The 12256-nt window shown below is 41.6% G+C and overlaps 1 protein-coding gene across 1 annotated transcript in view; it reads left to right on the top strand.

Moving 5' to 3' along the window:
• Positions 1–12256, top strand: part of LOC138630794 (E3 ubiquitin-protein ligase SMURF2-like) — a 60695-nt gene that overhangs the window by 33334 nt on the left and 15105 nt on the right. The window contains exons 5-11 of the mRNA XM_069715363.1: positions 2504–2569; positions 3031–3115; positions 3615–3698; positions 5282–5493; positions 7494–7578; positions 9039–9197; positions 10138–10191. Coding sequence (XP_069571464.1) covers positions 2504–2569; positions 3031–3115; positions 3615–3698; positions 5282–5493; positions 7494–7578; positions 9039–9197; positions 10138–10191 — 745 coding nt within the window. The remainder of the gene's footprint in view (positions 1–2503; positions 2570–3030; positions 3116–3614; positions 3699–5281; positions 5494–7493; positions 7579–9038; positions 9198–10137; positions 10192–12256) is intronic.

Raw genomic sequence — 12256 nt, 5'->3', positions numbered from 1 at the left:
TCAGCCACAGGAAGTGGACAGGGATACATGATCTATGACAAGACACCAGTCCTCACATTATCCCTTTGTCCTGCGTGCTGCAGACACATGAATACTGCCCAGTCTGAGGTCTAACCAAGATGTGTGCACACACACAGGCACAAACATTAAAAACAACCCAAACACACAAAAATACATTACTGGAATTGCCTTGTTTCCTTGAAGTCATTTACAGAGCACATCTTGTCATCCAGTACAAACCGACACCAAACTGCACCCCCCACTCCCACTATCTCTCTCTCACACACACACACACACACACACACACACACACACACACACACACACACACACACACACACACACACACACACACACACACACACACACACACACACACACACACGTGCTTGTCTCTCTATACTTGTGAGGACACTCATTGACATAATGCATTCCCTAGCCCCTTATCATAACCACCACAACTACAAATGCCTAACCTCAACCCCTAACCTCATTTTAATCTTAACCCTAAATCCAAGTTTTAACCCTCAAATTCACTTCAAAGTAGTGAGGGCCAACCTAAATGTCCTCTCAAAGTGTGTTTGTCCTCATAAATACGTTTTGTAACAAAAATTGGTCCACACAACGATAGCAATACACACACACATACACACACACTGACGTTCTTGCAAAGTCTTGCAATAGGGGATACAGCATAGTTGTCTTTACTATAAGTCTGTCTGGCTCTGCAATGAGCTCCATTTCCTGCTGTTGCATCGCAGACGCAAACCTCTAAAGTCGTCTACCTCACTTCTATACCCGCAAACTCACTAACACACCACCAATTTTTCAAAATGACTCGACTCGCTACACATGTAACCTCACTTTGAACCCTGTTGTTCCTTTGAGTTTGTAATGTTGATGTAATGGCCAATTATATTTACTGATTTGCTGATTGTGCATACAGACATGCCGAGAAAGGTGTGCATGAACTAAATGAACCAAGCCTTAGACTTAAGTTCATGTGGATCAACTTGTGGGTCTGCATGTGCACATTAACACACATTTAGTTTAGTCTTTTGCAGCACACATTTTTAATAGCTTTGAGGAACTGAATGGTGTGGTGAGGGTTTGTGGTTAAAGGTCTGTAAATGTTCTGTCTCTCCGTTTCCCTCCTCTCTTATTTAAGAGAAAAAAATCTGCTTGCTATTCTGGCCATGTAAGGCTTAGACCATCCCTGTTTAGTCTAGACACGTATCCGGAACAGATGCACTTGTGTGCACACAAACACGAACACACACGTATGGAAACAAGCTACAGGATTGTTCAGTCTTTACATAGACACTGACATGTTATATCATGTGCATATATAATCATATAGCCAAACCAAAGATGTGACAAATCCAGGCAGACTTTGGTTTTAGCGCTCCTTTATGAATTTATGTACACACACATGTTGTATTGTCAATGGGAATTAATGGATATTGCTCCGGTGCTGGTAAGTTGAACTGGTCATGCATAAGTCTCTTTGAAGGATTTAGTTAGTGTGTGTGCTGAGTGTATCTGTGTCTGGATCTTGTTCAGAGTCTTGGATCATGTTTCTGTGCTGCCTGTGTCTGGCGGTGCTGCCTTTTGCTGAGTGCACAGTAACTGTTTGTTTATCCAGAAACAACAAAACTAACAGATTTTCTGTCCAATTTTAATCACATTCGGTGTCTCCAGATCCAGAAATTACTTTTTTCTTTTCAATTTTTACTTCACTGTGCAGACTTTAATTCTAAAAGACTTTTGTCAAATTCCTCTCCTGATGAGGAAAAGTTATATCAAAATTTAAACCGTGTGTCTACCAACAGGATTTGTGACATCACAACTAGTTCGAAGTCAGTTTAGGTCCAATATGGAAACTTACACAAGTGGGACATGAACACTTGAAGAATCCTGTGCCCAAACACTAAGAATAAACTGGGAACCTAAAAATCATAAATAACTATTAAAAACACAAATAGAAGGATTTCTAAGAATAGACTTTCAGTCAAGTAGGTAAACTTTTCCTTTTCCGGTTCTTGAACTTTTGAAATGAACAATAATTACGTTTTCATAGATCCTGGATTTTTTTTTAAAGGGGGAGGGAGGGAGGAGTCAATGCTGTAATATTGAGTGCACATTCCTGGAAGATACAATATAACATGAACAGGGCTCTGGCTCTGTTACCTCGTGATCATCACTGCAGAAGATAAAATGGTTCCTCTGCTTACTTTGCAGGATTATGACATTCTCTTTCATTTTACAATAAACCCCTGTGCATCTATTAAATCTTCAGATTTACCAATCTATTACTCAAGATGGCCTTCCTGATTATTTAGTCATATTTTCACCGAAACCTGAAGCACCATGCCTCTACCAACACGGGCTCTTATACTTTCTTGTTCTTTGGTCTGAGTGCTTGGTAACTCAGCGTTAACTTTTTAAAAGTTGTAAATGGGGACCGGTGCGGAATAAATGCCTGTGTTTGTGTTGTTTGCAGATCAGAGACTGGATCTGAATAAGCTGGGCCCCAATGACAATGATACTGTGAGAGGACAGATAGTAGGTAAGAAATGCACTTTCAGTCACCTATACTGTAAGTCTGAATGAAATACAACAAGTAAAGCTGTAGATATATTATATGTGTATATCTTTACATCGGCCTGTGTAACCACAGTGTCTGTATTTCATTACTGGCTTAAGAGGATGACCACCCGGCATTGTCTCCTCCGGCTGATTAAACTGTGTAACAAACTAGTCAAGTCATCAGCTCTGTATCTTTGGCTCTGACACGCAGAACTACTGAAATGTAAAAAGAGAGGTTAAACAAAAGGTGAAATAATATTTAAAGGTCTAAACACTACCGAGCACACGATTTTCGTTATTTAAGTGATAAACCTGTAACACAAAAATATGTGGAATTTATACAAAATACTGAAATTACTTGGTATTAGTCCTCATTGCTTCAGCCATATGAACAGTAAAATGTTACTGATGTATCATCTTTCTTGTCTGTGTTACTTGTAGTAAGTCTTCAGTCCAGAGATCGCATCGGGACCGGAGGACCAGTGGTAGACTGCAGTCGTCTGTTTGACAATGACTTACCTGATGGGTCAGTGTCCTCAAGTTTTTCTTAAAAAAAAAAAAATTGGTTTCTAATTAGCTTTTAGTACTTTTATTGATCTTTAATTTTTCTGGAGCTATTTTGATTGAATTCACAAAAGACATCTGTGAAGATGCATTCTGTAGTTTGTACAGTATGTGGAGGTATATATTTGGGACTTTTTCAGTGTATATTTGAAAAATCAGGTATATTTTGTGTTTGGAAACAGTAGTTTTGATTGTTACTGTGCTTGCAACAAATTTAGAAGACATGTGGCTTATAAGGAGAGAATTTCAACCTTTTTTATTAAATCTTTTATTTTTTTCTGGGCATTGTTTGATGTGTTTTAAAAATATACATTTATATGGTTCAACTGTATGCCCACTAGTGATTCTCCTTTTAACAGGGCTGTTAAATTAGCAAGTCAGAACTATTCTTGTTAATATTGCTTTATTGGGAGTTTGATGACGTTTTCTGACCAGTTTGTCTTGATATGTGCATTAAACAGCTGGGAAGAGAGGAGGACAGCCTCTGGAAGGATACAGTACCTGAACCACATAACGCGCACCACGCAATGGGAGAGACCCACCAGGTACATCAGAGCACATCCTCCACTCATGCTTAAAGCCATGTAGAACATTACCAGAAAAGTATCATTTTAAAATGGAAACTTTTAACAAATAATATCATCCTGAATATTTTACTGGCTGCTCTACTGCAGTCATACTAATGTAATCCAGAACAAATGACAACCAAGCCGGTGGGGGGTCTATGTAAGTTGTTGTACATTTCCCCACTTCCCTTTTCAAAAAAACTAAGCTTCCACTCACAACACAACAATAAGTTTCTTGATAATGAGTGTGTTGCTGTCAGTTTCCTTGGCTCCCACCCCAACACGCACACACGTGCGCACACACACACACATGCACGCGCACCCACACACACACGCACACACACACACACACACACACACACACACACACACACACACACACACACACACACACACACACACACACACACACACACACACACTAGCCAGCCAGTCGGGCAGCCAGGCTTCTTTTGGCTTCTGTAGCTGCAGGAACAACTGTCGCCTTCCTACTTGGCCCGTATCAGTGGAGCCATTAGTGGAGTGAGCAAATAACCCCCTCCACCTCCACACCCAGTCTTACTACACATCTTTAGTCGCCCCCAGTGCAGCATAACAGAACGCAGTTTGACAGATGGGAAATGGTGAGGGAAAGGTTAAGTGCTATTAGATTGAGGGAGGTGGAAATGGTGAAGCTGGTGGGGACTGAAGAAATGAGAGGGTGTGATCTCGTCCATGAGCTTGTCATGAGAGGACACAGAATGTAAAAGGTGGGACTGGGTCAGAACCCGGGAACGGGTAAAACATAAAGACAGGACAAGGGAAAGTGGAAGCAGAGGTGGGAAAAAAAATAAGCACAGAAAGAGAGGAAGTGGGAGGGAGGAAGAGTGTGTAGAGGGGCTGTGGGTTGAGGGTGCAGGGCTTTAGATAGCCAAGGCGTCAGTAACTGGATGGCCAGACAGTGGTCAGACAGGCCACACACACACACACACACACACACACACACACACACACACACACACACACACACACACACACACACACACTTACAAAAAGTGTCAGTAAGTCAGCCCGTCTGTTTTTGTGTCTGCTATCAGATATCTGTTTATAGGTCCTGGCCTTTATTCATCCCATAATCCCCATTATGACATAAAAATATACCAGTATGATAAAATACATTTATCCTCTTGAGGACTTATGACACAAGATGTTTTGCAATAAGTACGCTCTTATTTTGTGTATGTCTAGATGAAATATTGCGGAAATATATAAACATGCAGGGCCTAAGACTGATAAAATGCATATGTTGCAGAATCACATACATTCACCAAAATAGAAAGCCAAACATTTATATCTCACCTATTTGATACAATAACGCCTCAGAATTACACTTTGTTGTTCTTGTCTATTCATTCATCGAGCTTACAGCAAGAAGTTCTTTCAAATATTAAGTCTTAATTGTCTTTGATTTGTACAATATATTTTTGTTTTGTGTTTCGTAAATATAAAACAAAAACGTAAACTTCGACACAGAAAAGAGCCCAGCCTGCACACACATTAACACACTCTCTGCACTCCCCCAGACCAGCGTCGGAGTACTCCAGCCCATCAGGACGTCCGCTGAGCTGCGTGGTGGACGAGAACACGCCAGTGATGACGCCCGTCAACGGGGCCGAGGCCAGCTGCCCAATGGGAGAGCAGCGGATCCAGGAGAGACGGGTTCGATCGCAGCGGCACCGAAACTACATGAGTCGAACACACCTGCACACGCCGCCTGATCTGCCGGAGGGTTATGGTGAGACACATAGGCACTCTCTCTCCCCACTCATCAACTCATCGCTGGTTGAAAGAACATCATTGAGTCTAATGCCGTTTAGAATCTACTCTCCCGATTGTGAGCACGGACTATATCCTAGTTCAAATACAGTGAGGAGGACATCACATAACTTGTACCATTGTGATTATGTCACTAGCTGCTCAGGACCATGCAGTATTGATGTGGAAATTCTCACAACATGTTTTGAAACTTCAGTGGTTATCAAATCCAATAGTAGCTGGACTGAGAAGTATGTTTTTGGAACACTTTAGAGTGTGTTGGCTGGCTGACAGTCTGCTGTAGTCATATTGTATTGTATAGTCTCAGGCATAACCCCAAAAAATACACAGATCAAAGGCCTGGTGCGCTGCTCTTTGGGCTGTTTCTTGTTTTTAGCCTGGAGGCAGTGGTACTTTGAAATTTTTTCCTTTCTCTTGTGAGAACATTTGAATCCGTTTGTAACTTTGTTCTCTCTCCTCGTCTTCCTGTCCTGTTCTTCAGCTAATTCGCTATCCTCCCCTCCGTCCCCACCCCTTTCCCACATCACCACATTATGACAACTGCAATCATCACTTGGTGTGTTTTAATATTCCTCCTCTCCTCTCCTCTCCTCTCCTCTCCTCTCCTCTCCTCTCCTCTCCTCTCCTCTCCTCTCCTCTCCTCTCCTCTCCTCTCCTCTCCTCTCCTCTCCTCTCCTCTCCTCTCCTCTCCTCTCCTCTCACTTCCAGTGTTGGAATGTTTTGGCTCTGCAGATAAATATTTCCACATTGAAGATAAGTAAGGAATGGTTTTCATTGCTTAGTGTTTAGCTCTTAGAAGGGATTTTAAGTTTTTTCCCTATTTTTGTCTTATTTCGTGTCTTTACTTACAGTCCAAGACACAATGGGAAAATAATGGAGAAGTTCCACAAGTATATTTTCCAACATTGGAAAAAAAAATAATTCCGAAAGAGCGCACTTCTAACAGTCAGCCACAGTGCACCCCACAATACCCACAGAGTCTGTAAAATAAATTATTATTTCAAGTGTGGTTCTGTATGCCAGCGCTTCAGAATGGCACTGTTGGACCGGCGCCCCGTTTTGAAAGGGCCTGCTATGTCCACTGAGGCCGGCTGAGGTCGGACAAAGTGACTCACTGATGCCCAATAGCTCAAGAGCTTTATTCCTTAGCTGAACCCTCTGAACCACTCGCTGGGTGTGGTGAGAGAGTGTGAGAGAGAATGAGCGGGAGAGAGGGGAAAAAAGAGCGAGAGGTGGATAGGAAATGAGTTGTGCCAGTAGGAAGTTGGGGCGGGGGGGTGGGGGGTAGTGATGGATTAGCTGGTGAATAAACACAAGAACACCACGCTGGGGCAGCACACACGCTGAATGCTAGCATTGACTCACACACTCACTCTCCATTCATCCAACAAGTTAATGAGAGATTACAAATGAATGTCATCCCCCTCAGATTTCTTCTTGGTTCCTTCTGTCCCCTCATTTGTTGACAATATATTTATCAGTGGTTTTGGCAGAAGTGTCAGCGTTTTCTTTCCATTTCCTTTGTTTTTGATGAATAGGAGTAGGTTACTTTCAGAACACACACTAACCTTTAAGTGAAAACAAGGCAACCAGGGGCACATCAAGGAACTCTCTGCAAGGAAAAGCACTCATGGAAGTCTTTGATAAATTTCCTTCACTCCCCTTCCCCCCCCCCCATCCTCTTGGGGGAGGCCTGCTGGAGACTACAGAGGAACTAATTGATTATGTTGGCACACACCTTAAGAAATCCTTCGGTCAACAGTGCTCTAGCAGTTTGCCTGTCACATAAATTATAAACAGACTTCCCCCTTTGCCAAAATACACAAGCTCGCTATCCATGCTTGTACCCATCTGGACAGGACTACAAGACAGCACTCCCAGAAACAGTTCCAAGCTTGCTTCAGTGCTGTTTTTGCCTGTTTGACATATTAATTCAAATCGATTTCCTCTCTGTTCTAGAGCAAAGAACAACTCAGCAGGGCCAGGTCTACTTCCTCCACACACAGACTGGAGTCAGCACTTGGCACGACCCCCGGGTGCCCAGGTAACTCCTTTATGTTCATATATTTCCATCCTTATTAGACAGATTTGTATCTCCATGTAAAGCCCCTATCAGGTCTCTTTTGATCAGGGTTATTCAAAGCTATTAGCATGACAAAGTTGGATTTAACAACACGCTGAATTAACAACACATGATAAATAAAGCACAGTGCTCACTGCCTGTGTTGTTTTATTCCTAACCTGACATTTATTTGCCAAACTGACAAGACCAAACAGGATTTGACTGGATTGGATCAGACCTAACAAAAACAAAACACTTATGAGTCAAATTTCATGTTCAAGTCAGGGTCAGCCAAACTCATGACCTCTGGGTCCAATGTGAAGTTCGAAGAACATTTTCATGTTGAACTGAGTGCACCACAAGTCAGAGTGTGAGACAGCATGATTGAATGCAGAACCACTTTCTCAACAATTCTCTGCAAATAAATTCACTAAAGACTACAGGCAGCACCATTGCGTTACATTTTTGGCCATGTGTTGATGTAGCTTCTGCTCAGTGATGAAGCAACATCCAACTCACTGCAGCAACCGCTGGGTTTGGTCATTTTAGACTGAGCCTCTAAAATGAGCCAGCATGCGTGATGAGTGCAGCAGCAAGGCATGTGCTTTGTCCCTGAGTGATGTTTCCTCACTTCTCACACACACACACACACACACACACACACACACACACACACACACACACACACACACACACACACACACACACACACACACACACACACACACACACAGCTGAAGACCTTCTCGGGCTATAATATCCCAGATCAGAACTTGGGTTTCTTCTGCAGGAATCTCAGTGCACATGACAGAGAATCAAGAAATAAGACAGGAAAGATTATTGCAGTTTTAATGTTATATGTTATTTGTGCGCTTCTGCTGAAAGTTGTGATATTATGTTCCGATTGGCTTTATGTGCTTTATTTATAAGAATCTTATAAATATGTAATCACTTATACCAGTGCTAACACAAATTGTGTTGTTGATGTTGTTTAATATTTAATAGCAGTTATTAATTATCCTCCATTAAAGTAATAATTCAACAGTCGTTTCTTTATTGTAGTTGTTCTTTATATGCAGTTACAATCACTACTGCTGACTTCCTTACGTTACCTTACTTACTTTTGAAAAAAATATCAGTGCATCAACACTGCAATGGATTTGTAAAATTGTAAAATCTGAATTGTGCAAAAAGACAATAATGTAAGAAACTCTGATGGCAATCCACTAGATAGTTCAGCATTATTAATAATGTATCCGTTATTCATGTCAGAAGGAAACGTTCTCATATTTCTCAGCCAGTAATTCTAAAGTGATTGTATTGTTGTGTTTTGTCAGTACGCCTGTTTTTAATGCGGTATCTATGTATTTATAGGTTACAGGTTGTTTTACAGGTTTCAAAATACATCTTTGTTGCTAACAGTTTCTAATGTTTTTATTCAGGGACTTAAGCAATGTAAACTGTGAGGAGTTGGGTCCACTGCCACCGGGCTGGGAGATCAGAAACACTGCAACGGGCCGTGTCTACTTTGTCGACCACAACAATCGAACAACACAGTTCACAGACCCGCGACTGTCTGCTAACCTGCATCTAGTGCTCAAGTGAGTGTATCAATCATTTTTACTGTGGTTAATATGGCACTGTGTTAGATGTGTGTTAAAAAGGACAGAGAAACATTTGCCTTTTGTGGTACAGTTTCAGTATTTAGACCGGTTCTGCTCTCCTACACTGGTTACATTACCCCTCTGTAATTTTGCAAGTATGCAAATATGTCTGTTTTATTATCAGTCCTTTTTTACCCTGAATACTCACTCTAATGGTGACAAAAACACAGAAATCCAGAACAAAAGTTGTGTTGAAACACCAACAATCATTTAGAAACCAAGTAATTATAAAGGACCTGACGTCAAAATAACATAAATGCAAATGAATGTGGGGGGTAAAAAAAAACAGGGTTTCCTAAAGGCAACACTACAGATCTGTCTGACGTACTGTGTCATCTTATGTCCATGTGAGACATCTTTCATAATATTATTGTCATAAAACAAGTCTAAACTTTTAGATTCCCAATCGGTCTATCTTCTCTTCATTTTTGTACCAAAGGGCTTTTACACACCGTAGTCATAAATCCACCAGCAGTGAACGTGTCTGCTGTAACACGATCACTGATGGCTGTCGCACCTTCATTCATCTCACCTAATCTTTTTTTTTTTCCTTCTCACTTTTCACTCCCCCCTGTCCATTTGTCTCATGTTTATGTCGATGGTCTTCTCCCATCTTTCTTTTGTGTCTTCTGTGTCTTCTTACTTCCTCTCCTGTTGTATTTCCTGTTTCATCTCCCTTCATTCTGCCCTTTTCCTTGTCTCCTCTGCATCACTTTTTCTCTCTTTGTCCTATCCGTCCTCTTTCTGTTTCCTTTTTTAATCCCATCCCCTGTTGTTTTTAATGCTCCAATCTTCTTCTCTGTCATTCACCTTCTCTTTCCCCCTTTTGTCTTTCTCTGTCTTGTCCTCTCGTCCCTTCTCCTGTTTTCTCCTGCAGCCCGAGTCCAAATGGTTCCCGTGTGCCCATGGACAGCCAAAACACTAACCTCAGGTAACACACACACACACATTTTTATAGACAAACGTGTGCGTCCACACATTTGCATGCAGATAGTAAACTGTATGCCCATGCATTCCTGCACATCGTCTGTGACACGCATATGAACAATACAATCAGCAAACACAGGTTGATGGATGTTTTTACTACTTACCCCAGCAGTCTGTATAAAGCAGTTTCAGCACACTAACTACACACACACACACACACACACACACACACACACACACACACACACACACACACACACACACACACACACACACACACACACACACACACACACACACACACACACACACACACACAGTGACAGTATCATGGGAGAAAAATGCTGAAAAACACTTTTCCAAAGAGGAATGTCCTGCCTGTGTGTGTTGTTGTAAATACATGCACATTTTTTTCTCAAGGTTAACTCTCATGTGGATGTCATTCAAGTTTAATGCACGCACGCACGCAGGCACGCACACAAACATTGTGGGCCAGCTGTCTGTATCAGGACCATCTCTCGGTTTGTTTGTGCTATCTGTCAGCAACCTGCCTGCTCTGAAGATTAGCTCACAGACAGCTGACGCAGTGCAGCCGACCCCACTTAGGGAAATACTAAAGACGTGTTAGCACAGCAACTGTTAGCTTAGCTCCAGGACTCATGTGCTCCCTGATCACACATGGGCCAGATATGTTAGCAGTGTGTTAGCTCTTCATCTGAGAAAATTAATGAAAGTTACAGTTAGTAGAATTGTCAGTGATATTCATGTAGATGGAACCTGTGAGGAACTTGATTTTAGGAAGTATTTTGGCTGTCAGGGAGGTCTCTCTCTCTCTGTCTCTCTCTCTCTCTCTCTCCCCGGTTCAACTGCCAGTGCTCGAGGCAGGAATCACTAGAAAAAGAGGAACATGGAGGGATGTAGGGATTTTTCCATCTTTACTTTATTTGGTGCAAAATCTCAGTCAAACCTTCTTACAATAACAGTGGCTGGCACGGCAGACATGTTTGGGAAATCAGCATCTGGTCATTTGGTCAAATAGTATCCATATGTGCCAGAACAGCCTCTGGTTGTGAGTTGAAGCTCAGCTATGTTATCCGGTTAGCATCATTAACAGTCTGACTCCTTATTAGGAGAGATTTCAGGGAGGCCAGTAGAAGTTGTAGGACTTTGAAAAAGTCCAAATTGATAAGTTTTCATTTGTAATGCAGCTTTTTGCCACACGTTACAAAAACATTTTCCCTGAGTGGAAGGGAAGGGTTTTGAATTTCTATCCGTTTAGTTACTTCACTCCACACTCCAAAGTGAAACACAAGATTTGTTTTGTCATGCTAAATCAACAACACAGACATAATGTTCAATTGTTCACTGGCTGAGAGGCTTTACTGATAGCATAGACAAAAACAACAGCAGGCAGAAATATAGAGGCCACATGGTCAGATGAATGGATGACAAAATAGTGTGTTTACACATATTCCACATGTACTGTACAAACAGTACATAACATGTAGAAAATCTGAACATTCAATATTCAATTGGAAGATTCAAACCTCATTGTATTCAGCTGTACTTAAGGCCTCTGGTGCTTAATGAGAAACCATGACAATCATCTCCGCTGCTCTCTTCCTTCTACTGAGCTCCAAAAACTGTATAAGTTATCAGTTGCTCTGCAGGATCAGTGTCGGGACCTGTATCATTTATCACCACCAGGATTTAAGAATATTTGAGCCAACAACTGCAAAAATCCATGACACGCACACATTCACTTACATATGCCATGACCCCGTTTCAATTTCTGGCGATTGAAGGTGATGGTTGTTGAAAGTTTGGATGTCAGAAACAATAAAGTACATAGTACCTTGTGCTGGTGTGAATGGTTAAAGCAAAAATGCATCTTTGTTTTTTAATTAGCTACAGTGACATGGAAAGTGTTTTGGTTTCATTCAGTGGAAAAGGGTTTTAGAGGAAAGTATGTATACTGCAGAGAAGGAGGAGTGTAAAGACAACTTTCTGGCTCAATGTTGAGGTGCTTAGTTGCTGTGCCTCTGTTTTCTTTATACCACTGGAAGATG

Source organism: Brachyistius frenatus, unplaced genomic scaffold (assembly GCF_029030835.1).
Source record: "Brachyistius frenatus isolate BFR_SWC_R1_liver_20210118 unplaced genomic scaffold, ASM2903083v1 Contig_142, whole genome shotgun sequence".
In the NCBI taxonomy this organism is placed as follows: domain Eukaryota; kingdom Metazoa; phylum Chordata; class Actinopteri; family Embiotocidae; genus Brachyistius; species Brachyistius frenatus.
The sequence above is the reverse complement of the archived record's forward strand: the minus strand, read 5'-3'. Positions and strand labels throughout refer to the sequence as shown.